The sequence below is a fragment of the Delphinus delphis genome, chromosome 3, assembly GCF_949987515.2.
Source record: "Delphinus delphis chromosome 3, mDelDel1.2, whole genome shotgun sequence".
Lineage (NCBI taxonomy): Eukaryota > Metazoa > Chordata > Mammalia > Artiodactyla > Delphinidae > Delphinus > Delphinus delphis.
The window spans coordinates 85195444-85222248 of record NC_082685.1 but is presented as its reverse complement, the minus strand read 5'-3'; the positions used below and the strand labels follow the sequence as shown (position 1 = coordinate 85222248).

Sequence of the window (26805 nt, the reverse complement as noted above, 5' to 3'; positions counted from 1 at the left end):
ATAAACAGGTATGGTAGGTAAAATTCTAAAATGACCCCAAGGACCCATGCCCTAACATAATCCCTGACCTTGAGTGTGGGCAGGACCTTATAAGGAAAAGTAAAAGGATTTTGCAGCTATAATTAAGATCCCTGACCAATTAAACACTGAATTAGTCAAAAGACAGTATCCTGGATGGGCCTGGCCTAATCAGTTGAGCTCTGACAGAGGGTCTAGAGGTCAGAGAGATTCTCCTGCTGGCCTCGGAGAAGTGAGCAACCATGTTTTGAGAGGGACTGTGAAAGGCCCTGTGAGAAGACCACGTGGCTAAGACCCTCAAGACCGAGAGCAGTCCCTGACTGACGGCTAGAAAGAAAATGCGGACCTCAGTCCTATAACTACAAGGAACTGAATTCCTCCAGCAACTACATGAGCTTGTAAGAGGATCTAAACTCTAGAAAGAGATGCAACCCCAACTGACACCTTGATTGTGACCTTGTGAGACCCTGGAAAAACCAAGTTGCAGCATCTGGACTTCTGACCCATGGATATAGTAAGATGATAAATATATGTGGTTTTAAGATGCTAAGTCTATGGTAATTTGTTGTACAGCAATAGAAAATCAATACAGAAGGGCTATAGGGGACTCTGTATACTTGAAGAGAAGTCAGGTTTCTCCTAAGACAAGGGGGAATATCCTTGGCCACTTTAAACTCTGAGGCTCACTGCCCTTCTTTAGATACATATGTTCACAAAAGCTTAGAGGGAGATGCTTGCTCCATTCAGCCTTCTCTCTAGGTGTATCTTCAGTGGCCAAGAAAACACTTCCCGGGAAGACAAGCAACGCTGATGTGGTCACTCTTATTAGCTCCACATTGGGGAACTAAATTTCTCAAACCAGTCTTCAATCATGGAAAGATGACTTTAATGGAAATCCTTTATGAAAATGTTTGCATAGCTCCTGGCTTTCAATTCATATTCTGAGAACAGTCACATATTTCCTATACATATCTTAATACCACAAGGTAACTGTCTTTTCACTTTCACTAAACTTTTTCACAAGATTTTGCATTGGAGCCAAACTAGTAGCTAAAATGGTTTCACTGGTCAAGTTTTCTTATTCTTGATTAAGCAAAGATGAACTTATACATGTCAAGGATCAGAATCACTGTTAAATTTGATATCCCTCTTAATGTTCCCCTCAGTAATGTACCCCGTATTTCTATTTTCTATATAAAAATCACCATTTCTTATGACTATAAATGGAGTATAATCTATAAAAATTTTGAATCACTCTTGTACACCATAAACTAATATAATATTGTCAACTATACCTCAATTAAAAAATCACCATTTTCTAAAGCCACATTACTTTTATAGTTAGCTTTTTTTACAGGGTATTTTTGATCCCAACACCCCCAAAATTTTCATAACTACTGTTCTGGGAACATGCAAAGAATGAAGTAGCTTCTGTGAGTTGCAGGTACTGGGCGGCTTGCTGAGCTCATGTCCTGACAGCAGCCCCATGTCTGTACCACAGCCAAATCAGAAATACACGAAATGGACCCACAGAGCTGCTAGAAAATATTTTGAAGCATGACCATTAAACCTATGAATGTTGAGGATGAATTTTGCTACGTGTAACCATATGCATATGTGAACTGTTATTAAATATAGCCACGTATAATACACATACAGCATTACTCTATTTTCCCAATTATACTGTATTATACTCACTACAAAGATGAAAATCATAAAAATTCTATCCAGCCACATAAATATCTCCTACACATGCATATTCTGGGGTCTAGCACAGCTTCTGGCACAAAGTTTCTATGTGAATTATGACTTTATCTCTTAGCTTCCTTCACTGTAAAATATCTCATCACAACACTGTGAATGTACTTAACACCACTGAACTGTACACTTAAAAATGGTTAAAAAGGTAAACTTTTGTTATGTACATTTTACCACAATAAAAAAAAAAAAATTACTTCCTCGACCAGGACCCAGTGGGAGGATACAATAAAGTTCTGTAGGAAAGAAAACTTAATTTGTGCCAGATCGGTCCCCTCATATTAGGGAAGGAAACTGAGGACCAAAGAGGTTTGAATAACTTATTAAAGCGCCGATAATAGGCAGAGAGTCGATGGCAAATCTAAACTATTTTTCAGACTTAGGAAAACCCAAAGATATCTTCTAGAAGTAATGGAATAGCAAGAAGTAACAATTCCAGAAACTATCTACATGTGATAAAATTCTAATGCTAGTTCATTGACTCCTGAGCTTTCAGAAATCCTACATCCACGCCCATTCATCAGTTCAAGGTGGGTCAGATGATGACACTGGGCCACTTGTGGCTGATACTGCCCTGTATTTATTGTCCATAAATGGAGCATTCTTTCTCTTCCAATGGAGCAAAGACTCAAACATGAGGAAACAGGTTTACTTTGGCTCTCACATGCCAGCTTTCTACTGAGATCTTGAAGAGTGTTTTGCCCTCAGATTCAATTAAGGCTCATTTTTCATGAGCTGACAGTCACTGACTACGCTTGTGTCACCTTCCCTATGACCACATTGGCCAGTTCAACTTGAAATATGACAGCATCCAAAGGCAGTTCCAGGAGGTTAATTCCTGGTAACCGGCATCAATATACGACATACGGAGCACCTCTAAGGGGCGTGGCATTTTTATTCAGAACCCCACAAACAGCTCTGTCAAATTCATCATATTCCCTCCCTTGCTATGGGAATTTCATAATAGTGCCCTCCAGCGTTTCATAAAAAGCTACCTAAAACAATCCTTCATAAACAAATAATTACATTTAGGAAACTGACATTTTAATTAAACTTACTTTCCCTTACAAATTCACTGGTAGTCTTGGGTTACACAAATCACAGAGGATTTGAATAAGCAAAGCCATACCACCAGGATCTTTTAAATGCTTCATTCCAATTTTTAAACAGCTTCATAAGGTATTTTAAAAGAAATTCAAGTCAGAATGTAGAATGCAGGTAATCAACTTTCAGTTTAATACTGCTTTTATTGCGAAAAAATATTACTTATAGCCAATTCAGGTTAAAGGCTAAAATTAGTCAATGATTGTATGGCTGTGGATGTACTTAAGAATAAAATGAGACACTAAAATGTTACCTAGGAAACACAGACTGGGAGGATTATAAAAAGACCTCAAATAGCTTCCAAATTTTGTTAAGACTCTGGAAAAGTAAAAAATGAAACAAAATCCTCAATTGTGCAGGTTGACTAAAGGGGATGAAGCAACATAAGAGGACTCACAGTACCTTGGCAAAGGCAGCAGGGATGTTCCACTGTTTCAGACTAACGAGGATAATTTACGTGAAGCCAGTTGGAGGAGATAAGTTTTGAAAAGAATAAAAACTTCTGTATAGTTAAATATGTTCAAATGTCAACTAGTACCTAAATTACTTCTTGCCAGCCCTGTGGATGTTGGCTTCACTGTGACTGAGTTTCAAAGCAATCGGTTGTAATCTTTAGGGAGCAAAGTCAAGGGTTAAGACAGGCTGCTGGGGCTGTAGATCAGCAACACACACTCACCTGCCAATCACCTGTCAGGCTGCCAAGATGGGGATCATGGGAGAGACCAAAAGCACAGGGAGACAGAGGGGTCAGAGAAAGGCATTTATAAGAAAGTGGGGAGAGCCACCTATTAAGGACAGGGAGGGAGATACAAGGAGAAAGGGAGGGGCTATAGTAGGGGTTGTGCATGGCAAGACTAAAAATAATAGTAAAGAAACTGAGACTGCTGGGAATGGAATGGAATGGGGCAGAGAGGGAATTTCTGTCCCTGAGCACAGGAAGGCTTCCACACCTCGACAGGTTCTGTTGTCTACATTTAGAGAAGAACTTGGTTGGACAAAGGAGAGAGCGAGGGGCATCCCTTCTGCTCATCAACTAGGCTGAACCTCAGTTTGGTACTCGAGTATGGAGAGAGTAATAAAAGCTAGATAAGTCACATTTAGGACATCAGGTAAATCCTTCCCAGCACCTCACAGAACTGAGACACTCAGGGTATAACTGAAAGCTTTTAAATAGCCTGAGAGCCTGGCAGAGACAATAAAAATTTCTAATTCTAACCATGAAAATAGGACTTCCAGAGTCTGGAATGCTTATCACATCCACAGTAGCTACCACGTTAATTCTCTGTCTCCTTCTTTATGTGTTCCTTCCAACCACTGCCTTCTTAATCACAATGGGATGCTGTCTCTTTGCTTTATTTCCAAATCCAAGGCCTGGCTGGTTCTGCCATTCTCCTACTGGATCTGACATCTTTCACCATTTTATTCATTCTCTGTTTTGCTTTCTAGGACACTTTACTCACTGCTTCTCTTCAGAGCTATCCCTTCTAACTCCTTCTTGCCACATAACCAGCCAGATAAATATTCCTTAAATAACTCTGGATCTCCCACCTTCTCTGAAACCTTCAGGAAAACAAAAACATTTCAACTGCAGAAAGGAATCCCAGAGCTTGCGTATCAAGGCCGTTCACTCTCCATACCTACTATTCCCTGACATCTTAAGTTAAAATAGCTCAAATCTCTTTCTCCAAGTTTTGAGAAGTTATTCTCACTGTGCTCAGAGACCTGTATTCATTATTTAAAACTGAGCTCACTTCCTGATTACTTCAGAGAGAGGAAAAATTAGTGAGTCTTAAAATATAATATACCTGCCTTGACACAAATTACTAACTAGGCAGCCCACAACAGAACTATGCCTTTTAGACAGAAATCGTCAATTGGCAACAGCTGCCAAGGGACCAGGGGAACAAACTTTCCTTCCAGCTACAGCTACCTGGGAGTCCCCTCTTTGTTTTCTCCATCTACTCACCTTCCCTTTCCCCTTCCCTTCCTCCTCCCCCACCGGCCCTCCCTGCGCTGTGCTGCTCAGGACCAAGCTCTCATTGCCAACATCTGACATCCAATCCTAATGCTTGAGCTGGTCCAAATCTGCATCTCTGGTGCGGTAGTTGTGGTGCACTTTCATTCATTCATTCATATTTATTTAAATGTTCCCGAGCACGTGGCTCTAACCTTGGCTGCACATTAGGATCATATGGGGAAACTTTTAAAAAACACTAATGACCAGGTCCCATCCTTAGAGGTTCTGATTTAATTGGCTTGGGGTAAGGCTAACAAGTCCTATTTCTGAAAAAGATACCCAGTTGATCTCAGCCTGGACAAGGAACCACTTCCCTAGTTCAGAGCAACTGATATTTAAATCCGGTTACTGAAAGTGTAAAAATAATTTAAAAAGCTCAGCCTCTTCAATCACTCAAAAAAGAACATAGAAAACTATTATTCATATAGTCAGTAACTATTTACTGGGCATCCATTATGTACCAGAAAATATTCCAGCTGCTAAAAACATAGCAGTGAACGAAACAGACAAAAAAATCCCTGTCCATAGGGTACTTATATTTCTAGTTGGAAGGGGGCAGTAGAAACAATAAGTAAACAAATTGTATAGCATGTTAAAAGGTGTTAAGTACTATAGAGAAAAAAATAAAGCAAGGCACGGCAGATGGGACAGTAGGGGGAAGAAAGATGGAGTGTAATTTTAAATAAGCAGTCAAGAATGATCTCATTGAAAAGATATATGGGCACAAGTTTGAAGGAGGTGAGGCAGCAAACAAAACCATGCTGATGCCTGGGACAAGAATAAGTGCAAAGGCCCTGAGATGGGAACTGGTCTAGCGTTTTGGAGGATTAGTAAGGAGCCAGAGGTTCTGGGAGCAGAGTGAATAGAAGGAAAACTAATTACAGACATGGCCAAAGAGGGGAGCAAAGAAGGGAAGACTGGGTGAGGCCTTGTAGGCCAAAGTAAGGATTTTAGCTTCTGCTCTAAGGAATCTGGGAATTTGGTGGGTTTTAAGCAGGTATGTGACAGGCTCTAAGCTACATTTTTAAATGATTATTCTAGCTTCTGTGTGAGTCTAGCTAGACTAGGAGCAATGGTAGAAGCAGAGAAGCTGTAATGAATTAATCTAGTCAAGCAACATCAGTGACCTGGGCCACAGTGACAGCAGCTGGAGGTAGTATAAAGTGATCAGATTCTGGATATATTTGAAATTAGAATCAACAGAATTTTCTGACAAATTAGTTATGGAGCACAAGAGAAAACTAAGAATCAGGGATAATTCCAAGGTTTCTGGTTTGAGCAACTGGAAGGTATTACTGCAATTAACTAAGATGCTTTGGGGACAGGTAGGGAGAGACTTTGGTTTTGAATATACTATATCTGAGATGCCTGTTAGATATCCAAGGAGAGTCAAATAAATGTGGGCCTCATCAGCACACAGGTAGCACTTACACTTCTAAATTTAATATATAAAAGTATTAATTATATATAAATGTGCTAAATTCATTAGGTTAGCTAGGTACAATCATACTGGCCTTTCAATTTATAGTGAGTAAAAAAAATTATTAATTAATTGATTAATACACAGTGGACTAGCATGATTCTAAAAAAAAAGCATTAGCAGCAATATTGTCCCAAGCCACCTGAAGCAGTTACAAGGCTGGCTTCACTTCCTGTCAAAGCATAATTCAGCCTTCACACCTCCAGTACACATCCTCTGTAAAACCTCCCAGGATGCCCACCGTCAGATTAAGAGACTCTGCCCTCTGTACACCCACTGATGTTGCTCATTCTCCCACCACGGCCTTAAACACTGCTTTATAATTTAGTCTAATTAAGTGTATGTTTCTCCCACTAGGGTCTAAGGCAAGCTAATGCAGGTCTTTGACCATGTCTTATTCACTTTTGTGTCACCAGTGCTTCACACAGTACTAGATGCATCATACGAAATTATTAAATGCTGATTGCTGAATGAGTAAATTTGAAATTAAGAACAAAACATTAAAAATAATTTCATGTACCTAGGTTTCCGTAAACCAGGTCTCCGTTCTTTTAACTATATCGAACGCAGAATCTGCAGCTCTGGAGCTACATGTTTCTAAAAGTGATATATTTGAACATAAACCTCAGTAATACATAAGCATTAAATAATAAAAAACAACATTCTCACTCTACGCAATTAAAGATCATTTTAGAACAAGAAGCATAATCAGTTCTTCATTTTCATGTTCGTTCTTAAAATGAAGAACATTTAAACAGTCTCTAAGTTTTCACAGTTTTGATGTGAGTGGCAGGAATTTTGAGTAGTTCACCAAAAAAAATTTTTTTTTTTTTTTAGATGTTGGGGGTAGGAGTTTATTAACTTATTTTTGCTGTGTTGGGTCTTCGTTTCTGTGCGAGGGCTTTCTCTAGTTGCGGCGAGCAGGGGCCACTCTTCATCGCGGTGCGTGGGCCTCTCACTATCGCGGCCTCTCTTGTTGCGGAGCAGAGGCTCCAGACGCGCAGGCTCAGTAGTTGTGGCTCACGGGCCCAGCCGCTACGCGGCATGTGGGATCCTCCCAGACCAGGACACGAACCCGTGTCCCCTGCATTAGCAGGCAGATTCTCAGCCACTGCGCCACCAGGGAAGCCACCAAAAATTTTAATCACTGTCTTCTGCTGCAGAAATGTGCATATTTGTTAACTGGCTTCCTGTTTTCTTTGTGCAACAAATCAGAATGGATGCTCCGCTCCTCCTCTTCCACTCTGGCAGGCAGCACAGTCTCTAATTGACTTTTTTCTAGGACTTCTTTCTACCAAATCCCTTTCTTTTCTCCATAGAAGATTTCTAGAGCTCATAACAGACTACAAACAGCACTTAAAGTTAGCAGCACTAAGCAGCCCTGTCACTTTTTTACCTAGCAGGAGCTAAGAAAAAGAATTTCTCCTCAGTTAAAAAATAAAACATTCATACTGTTTGACTTAAATAAGAAAAAAATCAAAGCTTAAATAAATTAAGGATAAATTAAGTCAAATGTGAAGCATGCAAGGAAAGATTACTTTGTCTAATTGGACTGGTTGTGTACTTCTCTTTCATTTCCTCATACCAAGTTCACAGATCTGTTTTTTTAAAAAAGACAATTCATGGAATTTTGAACTCATTTCAGTCACCTGAATCCACTTATCACACTTCAATGTGTCAAAAGTTTTGGAAATATATTCCAAAAAAAAGTTTTACGACCTTATTTTTAAAAGTAGTAAAATAACTGAAATGCCATTAGCCCAAGACAAAAGCTTATCATATCTAAGCCAAGTGACCTGTACATTGACCTCTTAATATTATACTATTAAAGTCAAACAGCCAAATTATTCCATTCTTTATTTCTAAATGTATGAAACTGAAAAACAAAGAAACGACATTAATGATTTTTAATTAAAAATACTCTGGCATATATTGTCATTTTCCGGCATTCAAAAAATGTTACAGAAATGATATACCTACTCTCTAAAATGAAGTGCCTTTTATTTCTTTCTTTCTGGTTTAGAATATTCACCTTCACATGGAAAATCTCTTGGGCTTACACTCTCATTTCTGAGCCTTAGACTAAAGTCAAAGTTCAGAGTGAAAGAGGCCCAAAACTTAATTTCAGACATTAGTTTTGCTAATCTGTGACCAGGTACTGTTCACAGAGGAACAGCATGAGGCCCCTTCAGTAGGTACCTGCAGCTTCTCTCTGAGGCTTACCCCATAGGTCTGGAGCGCCCTGAGTCATTCAGGAAGAAAACAGCTAACCTAGGCATCCATTAGCTTTCTCTTCTCTCAATCTCCAAGCCATTTTTATGAGAAGAAACATTCCAAAATGTATATGTAACTCTGCCCCCCTACCCTCCCTCCTGAAGTCCCCAAATAAAGCCTCAAATACCCCTTCTAGTTGGTATTAACAATCTAATATTTTTATTAACAATCTAAAATGAATTAACAATTCATTGATATTATTAATCTAAATATTAATAAGTCTGATACTAACAATCTAAAAATGAATCAATCAGATCACCCTTACTAGCGAGAAAGAAAAAAATCAGGATGCACGTTTGGAAAAAATACTATTTCTTCCACAATCTTCATTTCTGGCATTATACTTGATACTACGTAAGTGCAACAATCACCTATAATGATAAAAGAATGAACACTTTCCAGGTGAGAAAAATCTTAGAAAACTCAAACTTTTTAAAGAGCATGTAAGGATGCATACTCAAAATCCAAATCAGGAACTCTACAAAACACTGAATCAGGTCCCATTTGTTTTACTTAGTTTTACCTTTGTCCTACAAAAGCAGTTCCAAGAAGCAACAGCATTTGGTTTACAATGTATTTAAATTTGGAATTGACAAATCATACTCAATGTTAAGAGATGGAAGTAAATGATCTAAAATTCTAGGTTAATGACTATGCTATAGGCAGTATATCAGATACCAATACGAAATAGCACTCAGAAAGAAGGTCTTTATGAAGTTTTCCTTGATTTTAAGTAACATAGAACATGAAACTACATTATTATTAAAAAATGCAAATTTTTCAAAAATGAAGTGTAAAAATTATATAACTTTGATTTATATATTAAAGCACTACTTTCTGATACAAAGAACTAATTCTGTTCTCTCAACCAGTTTCTTCCATCTATGAGTTGAAAAGCTTCAACTAATTGAAATGAAAATTTAAATAACAATATCTAGTATATAGCTAACTTTAAATATCAAAATTTATGATTTACTTTAATATTATGTACTTTGGGGTCACTTATACCTTCTCACATCAACAAAAAGCATGACCAAGATTTTTGAAAATTAAAAAATAAACAGATGTACTGACATGATAGTATGTTACTTGTTGCGGAGCACAGGCTCCCGACGCACAGGCTCAGCTGCCATGGCTCACAGGCCCAGCCGCTGCGCAGCATGTGGGATATTCCCGGAGCGGGGCACGAACCCGTGTCCCCTGCATCGGCAGGCAGACTCTCAACCACTGCACCACCAGGGAAGCCCAGCATGTTACTTTTTACTTCTCAGTCAAAACCATCCAAGATATAACTTAAATTAACTGGTAACTAATAATCGATAACTCAAATAACTAGTTCACGGCAATTAACTTATTTAGTCAAATATTTTTCTTTACATTTGCCTCTGTGAATTGACATTATACATTACAGCACTGAGAAACATTTAAATTTTACTCTTTCTAGGGTCATGTATAAAACCTATTCTTTGGGCTTCCCTGGTGGCGCAGTGGTTGAATGTCCGCCTGCCGATGCAGGGGACACGGGTTCGTGCCCCGGTCCGGGAAGATCCCACATGCTGCAGAGCAGCTGGGCCCATGAGCCATAGCCGCTGAGCCTGCGCGTCCGGAGCCTGTGCTCCGCAACAGGAGAGGCCACAACAGTGAGAGGCCCGCGTACCACCAAAAAAAACTAAAACAAAAAAAACCCTATTCTTTTATAATTAAGCACCTAGCCCTCTATCCTATTCTTGGGAATCACCACAGCCTTGTAGCTTCATTATTCCTAATTACCACATAGCTAGCTTCCTCTACCTCTCTAGTTATAGCTTTTCTAGATCCAAGACCAAAGTATGGCTAGAGAGTGTCTAAGGAATGGTGAAGTCTAATTGAAATGTTATAGTATGTGCAACTCTCTGCTTTGTGTTTGATCCCCATTGTTACAAGACTTTCTAAGGGGAAATAAATATCAGTTCTATTCTCTTAGATGTGGTCTCACATAAGAAACCCTGAATGACACAAAAAGGAATATGTATTAGGATCTAACCAGGAAAACAGAAACCACCATAAGCATTTATTAAATGACACAAAGGGAATTTCATTAAGGAAAGTGGTTATTCTGATGAAGTAGAAGGTGCGAAGACAAACTGGAGAGACTAATGTAAGCCACAGATTTAGCAGCAGCAGGAGGCCACAAACACCCTAAGGCTAGGGAGACAGAAAGAAGACTCAGTGTTCATGGCCACAGGCCTGGTCTTCCAATACAAGCTGGAGCTGCAGGAGGTCTGTCCAGGGCTGGAACCACGGAGATGAAGCTGTTGCCAGAAATGTTACCTGAGACAGACAGGGAGGTTGAGAAATACCAGACTGCCTCCCTCCCTTTGCCTTCCTGCCTCCCACTAAATGCAGCCTGCAGGGGGAAGCCTCCTATGATATATAAGAGCATGCTTAGAGAGAAGAAAGGATGTGAGGGCAAACAGACCTAGGACCAGCACAAAGCAAAAGGAAAGAAAGGGGAAGGGGGAGCCAGATTCCAAAATGAAAAGAAGTAGTCAATCTAATGAGAGTTCATTATCACAACCCAGAAAAAGGAAGAACTGCCAGAGCATTCCTCACACCTTGTCTGAGAAACCCAGGGTGCTAATAAACTTCTTCTCCTTTGAGCTAGATGAAAGCTGTAAAAGTATCCTGAGCTGCTTTCTGCTTTCTCAGGCACAGGGGTATTGCTTCATTTTTAAAGATCAAAAATTGATAGCCAATTGCATGTTGAAAAGTACCTCTGATCAAACATAATAACCAAGCATTTCCACTAATGAATATAACAGAGAAAGTTCCAGTGGGCACCTTTTTTCTTGGAAAAAAATGTTGATGGCCAATCATCCCACTGGGATACAATCAATTGAAAGGAAGTCTACTGTAGGGGAAGCAGCTATGTTCCTGATGGTTTTGTAAGTACACTGTGATCAACAGCTTTTGTGTAAATACCTGTGATACCTCTGGGCTGGAGAGCAAACATACGAAGAGCTCAACTGCCTTTAGTCAGTAGATGCTATGGGACTCTATTATTGGGCCAGTGTGCCAGGAGAAGAGGGAGCTCACAACCAAACTCTATTCCAAAAATTATTATGGAAAATAATGAGTAATATTACGTAGACCCAAATTCTGGTTAAATACTGAGGTTCCAAGATAAAATTTTAGAACTCACCTCTGCTGTTACACAGATAACTTTTGACTAATAGAGAGTTACCATGGAAATGAATTCCCTGTTTTCAAAGAATGTGACTCCAATAAAGATGCAACATAAGTTTTCTTCCCCTCAGTATTCAGGAGCCCCTTAGGCCATCGTTATAAACACTGCACAATGTTAAACAAAATTGTAAAGAAAAATCTGATAATTTGGATTCTCTATGGTTAATGATTGGCACAGTGTGGGCATGTACTGTGTTTGTGTATAAATGAATATATAATATGTACATATGCAAGCATTTCCCTGTGGCTAACAGGACCTGCCCAGGGGCAGTGAAAATAGTGTTTAAATAAGACAGTTGAATTAGTTGATAATAAAACACCGTTAAATATTTTATAAATGTTCAAAACTATTAAGTGAATATAACTGTCAATGTTTTAATCAGTTGAATATGTTTTCAAATTAATTGGACTCTAACTCTGTAATTCTCAGTAAATGTTTATTTTAAATTAATAAATGATAACCGAATCACTTTGCTGTACACCTGAAACTAACACATTGTAAATTAACTTTATTTCAATAAAAAAATTAATTAATAAATGAGATCTGCTTACTTTCTTTCCCTCAGTAGTATATCTCCTCATTAAGTTTCATTATAACGTATTCTCATTAAGCCCCAGATCTGGTTTCTCTAATTCAGGTAGTCTATTCTGTCAATTTAGAGATGTGACCCCATCCGTGCCTGATATAACTATGCATTTATGTATAAACCACAAGATTGAATGAAGCAGATTCACACTGATCCTTAAATAAAATTTCTGTTACAACACAGTGTGAATGAATCTGAAAGCCAAAAAGAGCTTGAAAGCAGTGTCTCCTAATATCTTTCTTGGATAAAGACTGACCTCATGTGTTAGAGACCAGATAAATAAAGTTGAAATCCTTTTCTACAAGAATACTGGCAACGAAAACCATAATTTACGAACAAGTGTGTGATAAAAATTCAAGGAGTGAACTGAGGATAACATAAGCAAAGTAAAATAATATTTAAAGTATAAAGCCAAGATCCAGAAAAAGCCCTTTCAAAAAAGATAGCCAGCTTTCCTCATTTTGTATTTATATATTTATAGTAGAGCCTGAAGCAACCATTTTATCAAAGGATAGATGCAACAAAGAAATTCATTTGTTCATTTTACTTTGTTAGGACTTTCACAAACTGAGTCATTTGAAAGATGAATTCATTTATTTTACTAGTGTCACATTGATACATCTTGCTGCTATAGTTGCGGAAATGAAAATGTAGCACAAATATACATTACAACCAGAGTAGGAGTAATAGAGTTGTAAAATATAAAAAGAGTAGCCTCGCTGAATAGATACTACTGACTTAACAGAATGAAAAAAAATGTGATAAACTGCCACAGCTTACGTAGTCACTGCCTATACTAATTTAGAAAAATAAAAATCAAAGTCACTAATTTGTGCAATAACAATAAGGTACAACATACCTCACACTGGTCAGAATGGCCATCGTTAAGAAGTCTACAAAGAACAAATGTTGGAGAGAGTGTGGAGAAAAGGGGACCCTCCTACACTGTTGGTGGGAATGTAAATTAGTACAACCACTATGGAGAACAGTATAGAGGTTCCTTAAAAAACTAAAAGTAGAGGTGCCATATGATCCAGCAATCCCACTCTTGGGCATATATCTGGACAAAAATGTAATTCAAAAAGATACATGCATCCCTATGTTCATAGCAGCACTATTCACAATAGCCAAGACTTGGAAACAACCTAAATGTCCAACAACAGATGAATGGATAAAGAAGACGTGGTATATAGATACAATGGAATATTACTCAGCCATAAAAAAGAATGAAATAATGCCATTTGCAGCAACATGGATGGACATAGAGATTATCATACTAAGTAAGTCAGAAAGAGAAGGATAAATACCATATGATATCACTTATAGATGGAATCTAAAATATAACACAAATGAACTTCTATGAAACAGAAACAGAATCACAGACATAGAGAAGAGACTTGTGGTTGCCAAGGGGGAGGTGGGGTGGGGAAGGGAAGGATTGGGAGTTTGGGGTTAGCAGATGCAAACTAATTATACATAGAATGGATCAACAACAAGGTCCTACTGTATAGCACACAGAACTATATTCAATATTGTGATAAACCATAATGGAAACGAATATTTACAAAAAAGAATGTATATATATGTAAAACTGAATCACTTTGCTGTTCAGCAGAAATTAATGCAACAATGTAAATCCACTATATTTCTATAAAAAAAATGAAAAAATAAGGTACAAAAGTGTATTCCTCTGATTCAGCATGTTGCTATGGTAGGAATTTTTTTAATGATTTTATTTAAAATATTATTTTAGTTGTTCAGTGTATTAAAGGGGAAAAAACAAAACAAAACCATGAAGAGCAGACAAACAGTTTTTAATCTTAACATTCAGCCTTGGCACTCAGGTAGAAAGAAGGGTCATAAAATTTTTAACTAAGATTTATTTTCATGAAAATTATTTTTCATTTTTATTTTAATAAAAGAATATGAATGGATTAGGACTAAAGAGTTATAAGAAGCTTTTATACATAATGACGAATATTTTTCTAATTAATTAATTTATTTATATATACTATTTTTCAAATGCTGCTTTAGTATGTGCCAAGCACTCTTCCTCTAAAACCCGGGAGATAGATAGATGTTATTATTATCCTCATTTTACAGATGAGAAAACTGAGGCTAAGAGATTAGGTGATTTGCCCTAGGTCATACAATAGCAGTCATCCTATTAGCTTTGATGACAGCAGTAAGCAGTTTGCTCTCCGTTGTGAACTTCAAAGAAAAAATCTATTAATGGATCACACCAGGCCTAGAGAATCAGCACCTAAATTCTCAACACTTGATTTTTGGCTCAACTCTTAACTCCCGGAAAGCTAAAAAGAACCAAATGCACAGTCATCCTACAAATACCTCTTCAGAGTCCTCACTGGTCATACTCACTAGGGAATATTTCAGAGCTGAATGAACTTAAGAACACACACTTGCCACATCTTAAAATATCACTCAGGTACCTATAATTAATCAGAAACAAATGAAATGATAATCTACAACTTAACAGCTAAAACAACCCTAAAGTAGCAAAATAATATGTTCTGCCTTTAGAATAAGACATTCTAAACTGATCTGTTGTTTGGAAATTTGAAAGACAAGAAAGTTCATCTTTCATTTCTAGTCTCTGAATAAACATGAAAACGAAGATGAAAATTGAGTTAGCTGCATGAATGAACATTCTTTCACTTACTTATGTTAAATTGACTGAAAAAAATCAATTTTGTTTTTCTTTAGAAAATATTTCATATTTTCAGCCATAAGCACTTTTAAAATATGTGTTTTTAAAAAAGTTCTTTAATATGATATGGTCCAAGAAAATATCTGAACTTTGGGCATTTTTTTAGCTGTTACCTTCAAAAAAAAAAAACCTCTATTTAAAAACAAAAACAAACATACCCATATCTGACACATCCTAAGAATTCAGTTCATGTATATAAGCAACAATAAGATCTAAGGTATCACCAGAATTAATATCATTAATTAAGATACCATCAGAATTATATCATTAATTAATAAACACAACTTTTAAATTTATCAACAATCTTAAGTTATGACAAATATAAATTTTTATATAGCATATAATGAAAATGAACATTTTGTCAAAAATTCTTCACCATCATCCTTAATAGTCATATAAAATAGCATCTTCCTGACTACTGGTAGAAATCATTTGAACTGATCTAAGTCAATTCACAATGGATCTGTGGCATTAAACTCATGAACCCACAGCATTTCTGAGGTTTGCACTCCAACTATACGTAAAAATAATGTGTCACTTTGACATTTCAGATTCCATTGGCTTATCTGTCCAACTGATTTTAAATTAATATTATATATTAATGTATATGATTATTAATTATTATCCTGAGCATCTTCCATGGTATTATGCATTCTCAAAAAGCATGCTATTGAATAGTATGATTTTATCATGTTATATTAATAGCAACATTTTTAACCCCTTAAAAGCTTTTTTATTATTATGGAAATTTTCAAATATAAGTATTGAGAATAATATAATGAACCGCCATGTCCTATAGCCCAGCTCAATTATCTATATTTTGCCATTTTTGTCTCCTTTAGTGGCCTATCCACTTTTTTTTCTTTTTATCCCTTTGTAATATTTTAATGCAAATCCCTAACATTGTGTCATTTCACTAGTGAATACTCAAGTATGTATCTCTTACTGATAAAGTTTTTAAAATATATCAGATATTTGGTAGAATTCACCAATGAAGCAATCTAGGCACAGAGTATCATTGGAGGGAAGGTTTTTAACAACAGACGTAATTTCTTTAAGAGATATAGAGATTCAAGTAATCTATTTCTTCTTCAGTGAGCTTTGGAAGTTTGCATCTTTCAAATAAATTTTCCATTTCATCTAACTTGTTGAATTTAGAGGCATAAAGATGTCCATAATATTCGCTTGTTATCCTTTTAATATCTGGAGAATCTGTAGCTATGTTACTCCTCTGAGTCATGGTACTGGCAATTTCTCTCTCTCTCTCTTTTAAGTAGTCTCAATAGAGATTTATCGAGTTTATCAAAGAACCAACCTTTAATTTCATTAATTTTCCCTTTTTTTTGTTTTCCATTTCATCGATATCCACTTTGATCTTTATAATTTCCTTTCCTCTGCTTACTTTGAGTTTAATTTGCTTTTCTTTTTTCAAGTTTCATAAGGCAGAAGCTAAGGTCGTTGATTAGAGACCTTTTTTTTTATACAGGTGTTTGGTGGTATTTAAAGTAAATACTTTAGTAGCATCACACTAAATCTGATGTGTTGTGTTTTCATCCTCATTCAGTTCAAAATACTTTCTAATTTCTCTTTTGATTTCTTCTTTACTCATGGGTTATTTAGGATTGGATGAGCAAGGAAGGGAGAGCATACTCCAATCTCTGGGGTTTTCTATGCAAGTTCTCTCCACTCTGGTACTCTGTCCTCTGAATTCTGGCTATCCTGGTCTCCCTGGACTTTTGGTTCTGTCTCAACTCAGACAGTCTGCTGAGTTTTGCCTGGGTTATCCCTCTCTGTGCTACAAGCTGGAAACTCTTCCAACATATTAGACGAAGGCAAGCATAGGGCTTCTCTTGTTTGTTTCTTAGATCTCAGGGATCACTGTCCTTGGTTGTCTGATATCCAGTGTCTTGAAGACCATTGTTTCATACATTTTGTCAGTTTTTCTAGGTTGTTTCAGGGAAGAGAGTAAATCTGGTCCCCACTACTCCATCTTAACTGGAAGAAGAAATCCAGTTCTGTTTTGTTTTTTTTATAGATCATTGTAAACTCATGACTTTTATACATTTGTTTTAATCCATTTCAGCCATTTTCCTTTTTGATGCTCAACGTATCCCAGCTTAGGCCAGTGAGAGGCACTTCATGTTGGCTTTTGGGTCCTTTGACATGTTCCTATTAGTCCTTAATGTGGCAAATGATACTTAGGCACTACAGTCTAGTCACTAGGGGTTAACTATACATTTGCATTTGCTGAACTTGTTTTTGAAAAGTGGGAAGGAGAGCAAAAGTACAAGATAGAAATATTTTACATTTATAAATAGGTACATGGCAGTGAAAAGAACACACCTGTGTTGGAGGAAGCTCAATTCTGCCGGATACAAGTCATTAACATTCTCAACTGTTAGAGACCTCAAAAGTTCTTATCATTGCTTCCAAACCCACTCTGGTAAAGCTGACTTTATCTTCTCCACCTGTGGGCATTCAGTCTTGGCTACTTCTGGACTCTCATTTACATAGTCACAGCAGCTTAGAAGGAAGGCCGCTTACTTCAATATCGCTTGATATTAGCAGAATCTATCTGAAGACTAAGGGTGTGTCACCAATAAATAGAGTCCAGCCAAGACTGAGAGCATCAAAGTAAAATTAAGTCCACGAGACCACAGTAATAGAATATCAATATTCTTCCATTTATTCCCAATCTTCTGTCTTCTTGCCCTTGATTTAACAATCTAAGATGTCACAAATCCCCAATTTTCCCTTCTAACTTACTAAAGACTTGACATTCCTTAGTTTCAGTGACAGCCACTCACAGTCCCGTCCAGGCCAATGACTCAAATTCAGAGATTTGTCTGGCTGTAAGAAACTCTAGAGATAGATCACCTAATACAGGCACATCTCTTCACAGGAGGAAACTAAGGCACCTGCTTCTAGTAGCAAACTTAGAGCCAGAGACTTAGTAAAGTAATAACTTGGAGAGATTTTCTAAATCATATAAAATTAAATGTATTTATACCAGTAACTCTCAACACTCTGCATCTCATATCTCCCTAATCATTTATTTAAGAATTACATACCATGTTGATAATAAATTATTTAGAGCTATATACCATGATTATAATAAGGGTAACACAACTTTCTAGGAACACTTATATATTTACAAACATTTTGTGAATGTAAATTATATTTTGTATAATGTCTTAGTAGAAAAATACTGTCAGAATGCAAATATTTTAACAAAAAAGCTTTTATTTTATTAAAACTTGAGTTCTACCCTTGGTTTTCAAGAGATAAGATAACCAAAATAGCTTCGCAAAAGTTATACATGTTTAAAATCCTATCTTGCCTTTACCCGAATCCATGAAACTAAGCAATATTATGCCACAAACCAGTCTTCTCATCAAAACAAATACTGTGCTGAGCAAGAAAGATGCTCCTAAAACGCTGTGGACCAGCTTTGATATGAATCCAGTAGATTCTGACTGCTAACAGGCCCAAACACCAATCCTGGTATATAATCTTCACAATAATCTTCTCAGCAAATTAAGCCTTCCAAAGCTGACATTTGCTATCACTACTATTTTGTCAAAGAAAATAATTCTGATCTTTTAAGTACCAGTGTACAATAATTTTTGGCCATCTCAAAATGCTCAGGGAAGCACTTACTGAGCTAATAAGTCTTGTTTTGTCTTTAATGAGTACAATTTCAAGTGATCGTTAAAAGCCCACATACGGTCATTATAACCCTTGTTGTGCACAAGCTGTTCCTCCAAAGGCATTTCTACTCTACACCATAAACAGCATTAGATGTGACGAGAAAAATACTCATCTACCAAAATGTTCAGGCCAAGGTTATAGAAAATGAATAAAAAATTATGGTTACATATGGTCTTGGTTACACTGAGATGTTTTGATAGAGCAATAAGAGAGAATAAAGTGCCTGTCCTCTCTGCTGGCTTTAGGTTCTGATCCTCAAAATATAATTAAAGCTGATCAGTCATTTAAGACACAGAACAACCACAGGCTCTGTTTCAGATACACTAGACTAGAACAGTGATTTGATTTTTTTTTCAAAGTTTGCTCTGATTTTCCAGCAATTTAGATATTGTAGCACCTATTTTAATAATAGTAGCTAAAGTTTACTTAGCACTTACTGTGGTTTCGATACTGAGGCAAGCATCTTGCATATATTACTTCAATTAATTCCCTGAAAAATAATTTGCTCACTTAGGTAATAAATGGCAGAGCCAAGATTCAAACAGGAGCTGACAACAGAGCCCAGACTCCTATCCACTGGGCCTTATTGCCATTGTTCTAGGTAACTCGTAAACATTTGCTCTTTTCCTAGGAAGAAAGAAAAACATTATATCCCGCTAAGCTGTAAGCTTGAAGAGACCTGACAAATTTCAGATAATACACAAGTAAATTTTATAGTAACCAGTTTTCTAAAGCATGCATATAAGAATTAGCTTCTAATTATTTTAGAACCCTGAAAAACAGCAGAGATGACACATTGAAAGGGAGAGATTACAAAGGAACTGGTATTTTCATTATTGCTAAAATATGAGATTTCATATATTTGGTATACAAGTAAACTCTCTGAACTATAAAGTTAATTTTTGACATACATTTGCTTCTCTTTTCACGTTACATACTCAGCTTAATCATATGCACTGACCATATTCACTTCTTAAAAGCCAAATGCTCAGAAGATCTAATGATATGTGACCAGTGAACACTTTCATCAAAATATCTTCTAACACAATAAATTAACATCTCAATATGTTTTGTCATATATATCAGTTTCTTTAATGTATATATTTCATAGTCATTAGCAAATGAAAAAGCAAAAAACTTTCTTGTTTAAATGAATGTACCATTTCAGAAAGGATAGATTTTGTATTGTTGCCTTAAAGTGATTTTAATTTTACCAAACACTACTTACACGTCTATAATGGTCTGAGTAGTCCTCATTCAAGTACGTATAACATTGCTAGGGCACTGATATGAATGATACTCGGAAAAACTAAGGAGATGTAGCCACGGTTCCTACCTTGGTTAGATGAATGACTCCTTTAGAAGTAACTGAACAACCCATGAAGCCAACGTACTGAAGTTCAGGACAGTGCTCAGCAAATGCTTTCACCGATTGATCTGTCACCTAGGGAAGAAACATGAAGAAAGTCAAGGCGGCATTACAGTGAGTGAATTTAAGGATTTGGCTACTGCAAATTCCCTCTGCCTTACCTTGCATCATTAATATTTCCCTTTCCAATGGATCATTTGAATCCATATACAGACATGCTGCAATATGTCCTGTGGTTTTTTTTTTTTAAATCCTCCCTCAACCCCACATCCCTTTCTATCACCCCATGTTTGTTTACTTCTTCACAGAAAATGTCTCAGAGATGTCAACACTATCTACCTCCACTTCTTCGCATCTCTCAGTAGATATGTACATATTTTATTGACATACACTTCACAAACTACAAAATTCACCCCTTCAAAAGGAACAGTTCAAGTGGTTTTTAGCATATTCACAAGTTGTACAACCGTCACCAATATCTAATTCCAGAACATGTTCCTTACCCCAAGAAGAAACACCATGCCCGTTAGCAGTCACTCCCCTATTCCAACTCCAGCCTCCAGCCCCTGGCAACTTTCTGTCACTATGAATTTGCCTAGTCTGGACATCTTTTATAACTGAAATTGTACAATTGCTTCCTAAAGTGCAACAATGGTCTCTTTATAAGGTTTCTCCCTACAAGTGTTTCTTCCAAGAAATCTGGTTTTGCCCCTCACTGCTTCAGATTCCTCAGATTTGGATGGTGTGATGGTTAATTTTATGTGTCACCCTGACTACACCACGAGGCACCCAGATGTTTGATTAAACATTATTCTGGGTATGTCTGAGGGTGTTTCTGGATGAGATTAACATTTATGTTAATCTACACAGTAGACTGTGTAAAGCAGATTGCTCTCCCCAAGGTGACCACTCAACCTTAGTCACATCCAATCCGTTGAAGGTCTGAATGGAACAAAAAGGTTGAGTGAAGGAAAATTTGCTCGCTCTCTCTCTCTTTCTCTCTCTCTGCCTTGTCTTCAAGTTGAGACAACAGTTTCCTACCTTTAGACTCAAACTTGGACTGGAACTTATATCATCGGCTCTCCTGGTTCCTATGCATTCACACTCAGACTAGAAGTACACCATCAGCTTTCCTTGGTCTCCAGATTGCCGATTTGGGGACTTCTCAGCCTCCATAGTGACATGAGCCAATTCCTTACAATAATCTCTTTTACACACACACACACACACACACACACACACACACACACACACACACACCCCTCATACTAATTACGATTCTCTGAAGAACCTTACCTAATGTAATACATATTAGAATCCCCTGAGGAGTTTAGTAAAATCTCAGAGCCAAAAGGGGTGTGGCCCAAGGATCTGTATTTTTAACAAGCCCCTAAGAGACTCTTAGGGATGTGAAAACTTGAGGCCCCAGAGCTGCAAAGAAGTTACACTGACAGCTTTTGGCATTTCTACATGGCCCTGCTTTAAACAAAGGGCAGACTGAAATTCCTTTTTTGTCTCCCTCAACCTCCAAAAACTTTCCATGTATAAAATTATCTTCTTATAATTGTGCTAACATTTTCTTCACTGTTCCACAAAGTTGTAGCTTATTAAAGAAGGTCCAAATATTCTCTATCATAGGCTTAATTTCAGATTCACTTTCCTCACAGTCAAGATGAAATCAACAAGTTAAACACCACTGTTAGTTTTTCAAACAGCAGTGACTTGCATCTCCTTTGCATTAAATTTAATATGGGTGACTCTTACTTTGTATCTTCCTTATCTATTCTGAATAGATATTGGAAAATAAATGTATGTGGGTAGTATTAATTCTGAAACAACCCAAGAACATTTTCCTAAAATAATGAAACCAACAGCATCCATGGTACGTCTGATAAAAGATTAATTCTGCCCTCAAAAGTAAAGTATGCTTCAGCAGATTAAGAGTAAGGGTGCCATTGATAAATTAAAAATGGGCCTTCCTGACACTCAGCTTTCTAGAAACATTATGTTAACAAAGAATATTTAAGGCACTAAAACTGCCTGAAGCTTTAGTGAAAACAAACTTCTATTAAAAAGTGGGGTGGGCGGGGAAGATGAGAGAGAACAAAGGTTAAATAACTATGGCCATTTGGTCAAATAACCCTGCCTAATCTCACTCTAACATCAGGCCTCTCCTAGGTCCATCTTCAAAAGGGGGAAGAGGAATTCAGATAAGGATTAAGGACACAAGAAAGCTCAAGTCCAAGGTGTTAGAGCTTTCAGAGAGAAGAAAAAAAGGTATTAACATGTGCTTAGTGGGTCTTTCTCTTTCAGCTCAAGGAATCAGAATAAGAGAGCTCGGAGGAGCCTCCAGCATCAACAGAGTCCTATAAGCCAAACAAGACCAGAGTAAGTCCTTGGAGTACAGAAACACTCTTAGTAGGCTTAGATGTGTTTTAGGAGACTTAATAAAAGGCCTTAAACAGTTGTGCAACCAACACCAGGATCCAGTTGTAGAACACTTGCATCGCACCACCCCCAAAATTCCCTTTATCCCTTATGCCGGTATGTTCAATCACAGCTCCCACCGCTAGACAACCATGCTTTACACATCCATACCTGCCTTTCCTAGAAATTTCATATAGAGTTCTATCATAAGTAGTCTTTTGTATCTAGCTTCTTTCACTAGTGTAATGTTTTTGAGATTCATCCTTGGTGTTACATGTAAAAATAGTTGGCTCATTCTATTGCTGAGTAGAATTGCACTGTAGGACTATACTACATTTTGTTTATCTGTTTACCAGTTGATAAACATTTTAATTGTTTCCAGTTTGGAGCTTTGATAAATAATGCTTCTGTGATCGTTCACATACAAGTCTTGGTATGGACATTATATTTCATTTCTCTTGTGTAAATATCTAGGAGTGGAATTACTGAGTCATGTTACCGATAAGTATAAGCTTAATTTTTTACACATTTTCAAAATCGGGTTGTTTTCTTCTTAAGTTGTAAGAGTTCTTTATATAACTTGAATACAAGTCCTTTATCAGATTCTTGTTTCACAAATATTTTCTTCCATTCTGTGCCTTGTCTTTTCATTTCCTTAATGGTGGTCTTAGCTCTAACATTTAGGTCTATGGTGCTCTTGGAGTTGATTTTTGTGAATAGTGTGAAGTAAGGTGAAAGGTTCATTTTTTTTTTTTTTTTTTGCATATGAATTGCCCCAGCGCTATTTGTTGAAAAGACACCTGTAACGGTTTGATTTTGAAGGATCTTACTTACTTACAGACTGTGGGAAAAGCAGGCAGAAGAAAAGAATCCGTATGCAAAGAGAAATGTGGCTCAGGATTTGGAAAGTAGTATCGGAAAATCAGGGGGGAATGAGATCAGCTTGCAAAGCAGATTTTGATCTTTTAGTCAAAGCTGTGATGGAGATAAAGAGGACGATGAACCTCAGATTCAATAGTGTCATCTCTTCACATGACAGACGTAGAGAAGACCGTCTCCTTAAGCTGGCATTCTAAAAGCCAGCCTATACTTTTATAGCGGCATGGAAAGCATGCAAGTGCATTTAGTGTTACAAGGTGGAAAAGCCCTGGTGATAGGGAATGTCTATCGTGCCTTCAGAGTCACAAGAACCATGAAAAGCCTCAATAATATAAACACACAGCAAGATTCCTGTAGAGCTTCCATTTGTGAACCTTAAGGGGGCCTTCTCTAGTTGCTAAACCCTAAGCAAATGAAAACCAGAAACACAGGGGGCAGAGGGAAAAGGAAAATGTTAGTTCTCATAAGCTCTTGAAAGCTGCACTCAGAAATCCTTTGAGGGTGGTTTCTTGGGAGATCAAATGTGGCTACAAGAGAGAAACCTCTCCAGGAGGTAGAAACAATAGTCCTAGAAAATTCTAAAACGGGGCAAATGTAATAGCCACTGTGTTAGAAGTGTTCATACATGACTAAACTATTCTGGGCTAGAAGAAAGAGAAAGAACAGAAGGTGAGCAGTACAGGGTCACTAATTTTGCTTGGAGAGTTATTGTTTACAAATTTTTTTTTTGAATTGTTGAATCTAGGGATTCAGTCTCTGGACACAGCTCACTCTGTTGAGGTTTGGGGTACTAGTAGCCAAAGAGTTTAAGAGAGAGTAGATAATAAAATGGCTATATTTACTAAGGCCTTACTGGGTGCCAAGCTAAGTCCTCTCTATGCATCACAGGAGATGCTCATAATAGCCTCGAGAGGCAACATTATCCCCATTTAACAGGTGACTAAAATAAGCCTATTAGAGATTGACTTCCCCCAAATCAAATCACTAGCAGGTGGCAAAGTGGGGCTTTAAACTTTGGTCTTTTAGATTTTGAAACCCATGCCCTTTAACCTATACACACTAGGTTGTGATTCATTTCATGGTGCTAATTTCACTCAAAAGCAAATTTAAGGCCCTCCCTTTAGCCCCAGAGAAGTAGAGCGAAAAGGATCAAGGCACAGTAGGTCTACTTTTTAAAGAATTTCCTGAAGAGAAGTGCTTCCCTTGATTACTTTTTTCATCTCCTATAGGTAGACCAGGTGTGCTGCCAATGCCGTGATAGTCCTGTATATCCTGAGAACCCTCCCAAAAGAGGAAAGCATAGGAGAGGGCTGGGGTAGTCTAATTCAGAGGTGTTGAAGAAACTGCATTAACGGTAGTGAATTATAAAACCACGTAAGTAGAACCTGATAATCCAGGAAAGCACTTTCACCTAAAAAGGATTAAAATTAAAGAATAAGAAAATAAGGTTGGGAGAAGCTTTTACAAAAATTTCAGGATTCTAAATAAAGAGATGCAATTTATTCTTATTTTAAGACAAAGTTTTCTTGGAACATGGGAGGAGAGATCTATCTTTATCAGAGTAAGACTGAGTCAATGAAAAGGGTTTTGTAATCTGCACTGAAAGATTAACTTTCGGAAATGATGCTAGCATATCTGGGGAGGAAAGGAATTTGTAGTACTAACTCTAAAAAGGTGGAGCAATCTTTGGACATTTTTATACTGCTGGCATCAAAGAATTGTTCTGTGTAATCCTACATGAGTGTCCTAAATAATATAAAAGTATTTTGTGACCCTGCTCAGTAAAAAAAAGTTTTCTCTAGACTTCACCCCAAACCTACTAATTCAGGACCCAGAAATATATATATATATATATATATATATATATATATATTTTTTTTTTTTTTTTGCTGTACGCGGGCCTCTCACTGTTGTGGCCTCTCCCGTTGTGAAACACAGGCTCCGGACGTGCAGGCTCAGCAGCCATGGCTCACGGGCCTAGCCGCTCCGCGGCATGTGGGATCTTCCTGGACCGGGGCACGAACCTGTGTACCCTACATCGGCAGGCGGACTCTCAACCACTGCGCCACCAGGGAAGCCCCAGAAATATATACTTTTAATAAGTTCTCTTAAAGAGTCTTATGAAATCAATCCAGAAACAGTCCCATAACTAAATCTAACATTCACAACTAACTAGACCCCCCAAATATTAGTACTGAAGATGACCCTGGGTATACATGGGGCTATCTCTTTGCCATCTGTACTGATACCACAGACCACCATGGTCCAAGACATGTCCTCCTTCTCCTGGACATTTTCAATAGCTTGCACACTAGACCTCTTTCTGCCACTCTTGAGCCCGCAAATCTGTTCTCCACCCATCAAGCCACAGTGATCTTTTTAAGTGCGAATCTGATCATGTCAGTCTGCCATTTAAAATGCTCCAATGGCACCAATTACTCCAAGAATAAAATCCCAACTCCTCTATAACCTACCTTCAGGTTGTAGCAGGCCCTGCATAATGTGACTCCTCCCTAACTCTTCCACCTGTTTTCATCACCCCACCACCCCCTACCCTTGCTCACTAAGTGGTGGTCTCCCCACCTATCTCCCATTCACTGCGCTAAGCCCAGTGCTTGGCACAGGGCCTGGCACACAACAGGGGCTCCAAAATGAAAAGGAATGAATGAATGAAGTCCTGTCTTGATGCATGTTAATGCCTTGTTTCGATGTTGAAAAACAAGTCCTTTTTTTTTTTGTTTGTTTTTTGTTTTTTGTGGTACGCGGGCCTCTCACTGTTGTGGCCTCTCCCGTTGCGGAGCACAGGCTCCGGACACGCAGGATCAGCAGCCATGGCTCACGGGCCCAGCCGCTCCGCGGCATGTGGGATCTTCCCGGACCGGGGCAGGAACCCGTGTTCCCTGCATCAGCAGGCGGACTCTCAACCACTGCGCCACCAGGGAAGCCCAACAAGTCCTTTTTAATGCTAAGAAAATTTGATCTGTTGATCTTATTGGTTCCAAGTGTGACAAAGAAGCCATGGCTAAGAATGGGATATACAGCTTTCAAAGAAAGAAACAGCAGCACTTTGATTCTGGAGTGAACTGGAAAACGAATGGGAGGAAATTAGCAGGGTGACTACCTAATCTCACTTAGGACTTTAGGACCAATTCAAGGCCTTCTTTCCACCTCTAAGGACAAAGAGCAACAGGGATCAAGGACATAGTGAGTCTACTTCCTAAAGAATTT

The 26805-nt window shown here is 37.7% G+C and overlaps 1 protein-coding gene across 5 annotated transcripts in view; it reads right to left on the bottom strand.

Moving 5' to 3' along the window:
- Positions 1 to 26805, bottom strand: part of FBXL17 (F-box and leucine rich repeat protein 17) — a 471962-nt gene that overhangs the window by 308765 nt on the left and 136392 nt on the right. For all 5 annotated transcript variants that reach the window (XM_060009049.1, XM_060009051.1, XM_060009050.1 and 2 more), the window contains one exon: positions 20239 to 20346. In XM_060009049.1, coding sequence (XP_059865032.1) covers positions 20239 to 20346 — 108 coding nt within the window. The remainder of the gene's footprint in view (positions 1 to 20238; positions 20347 to 26805) is intronic.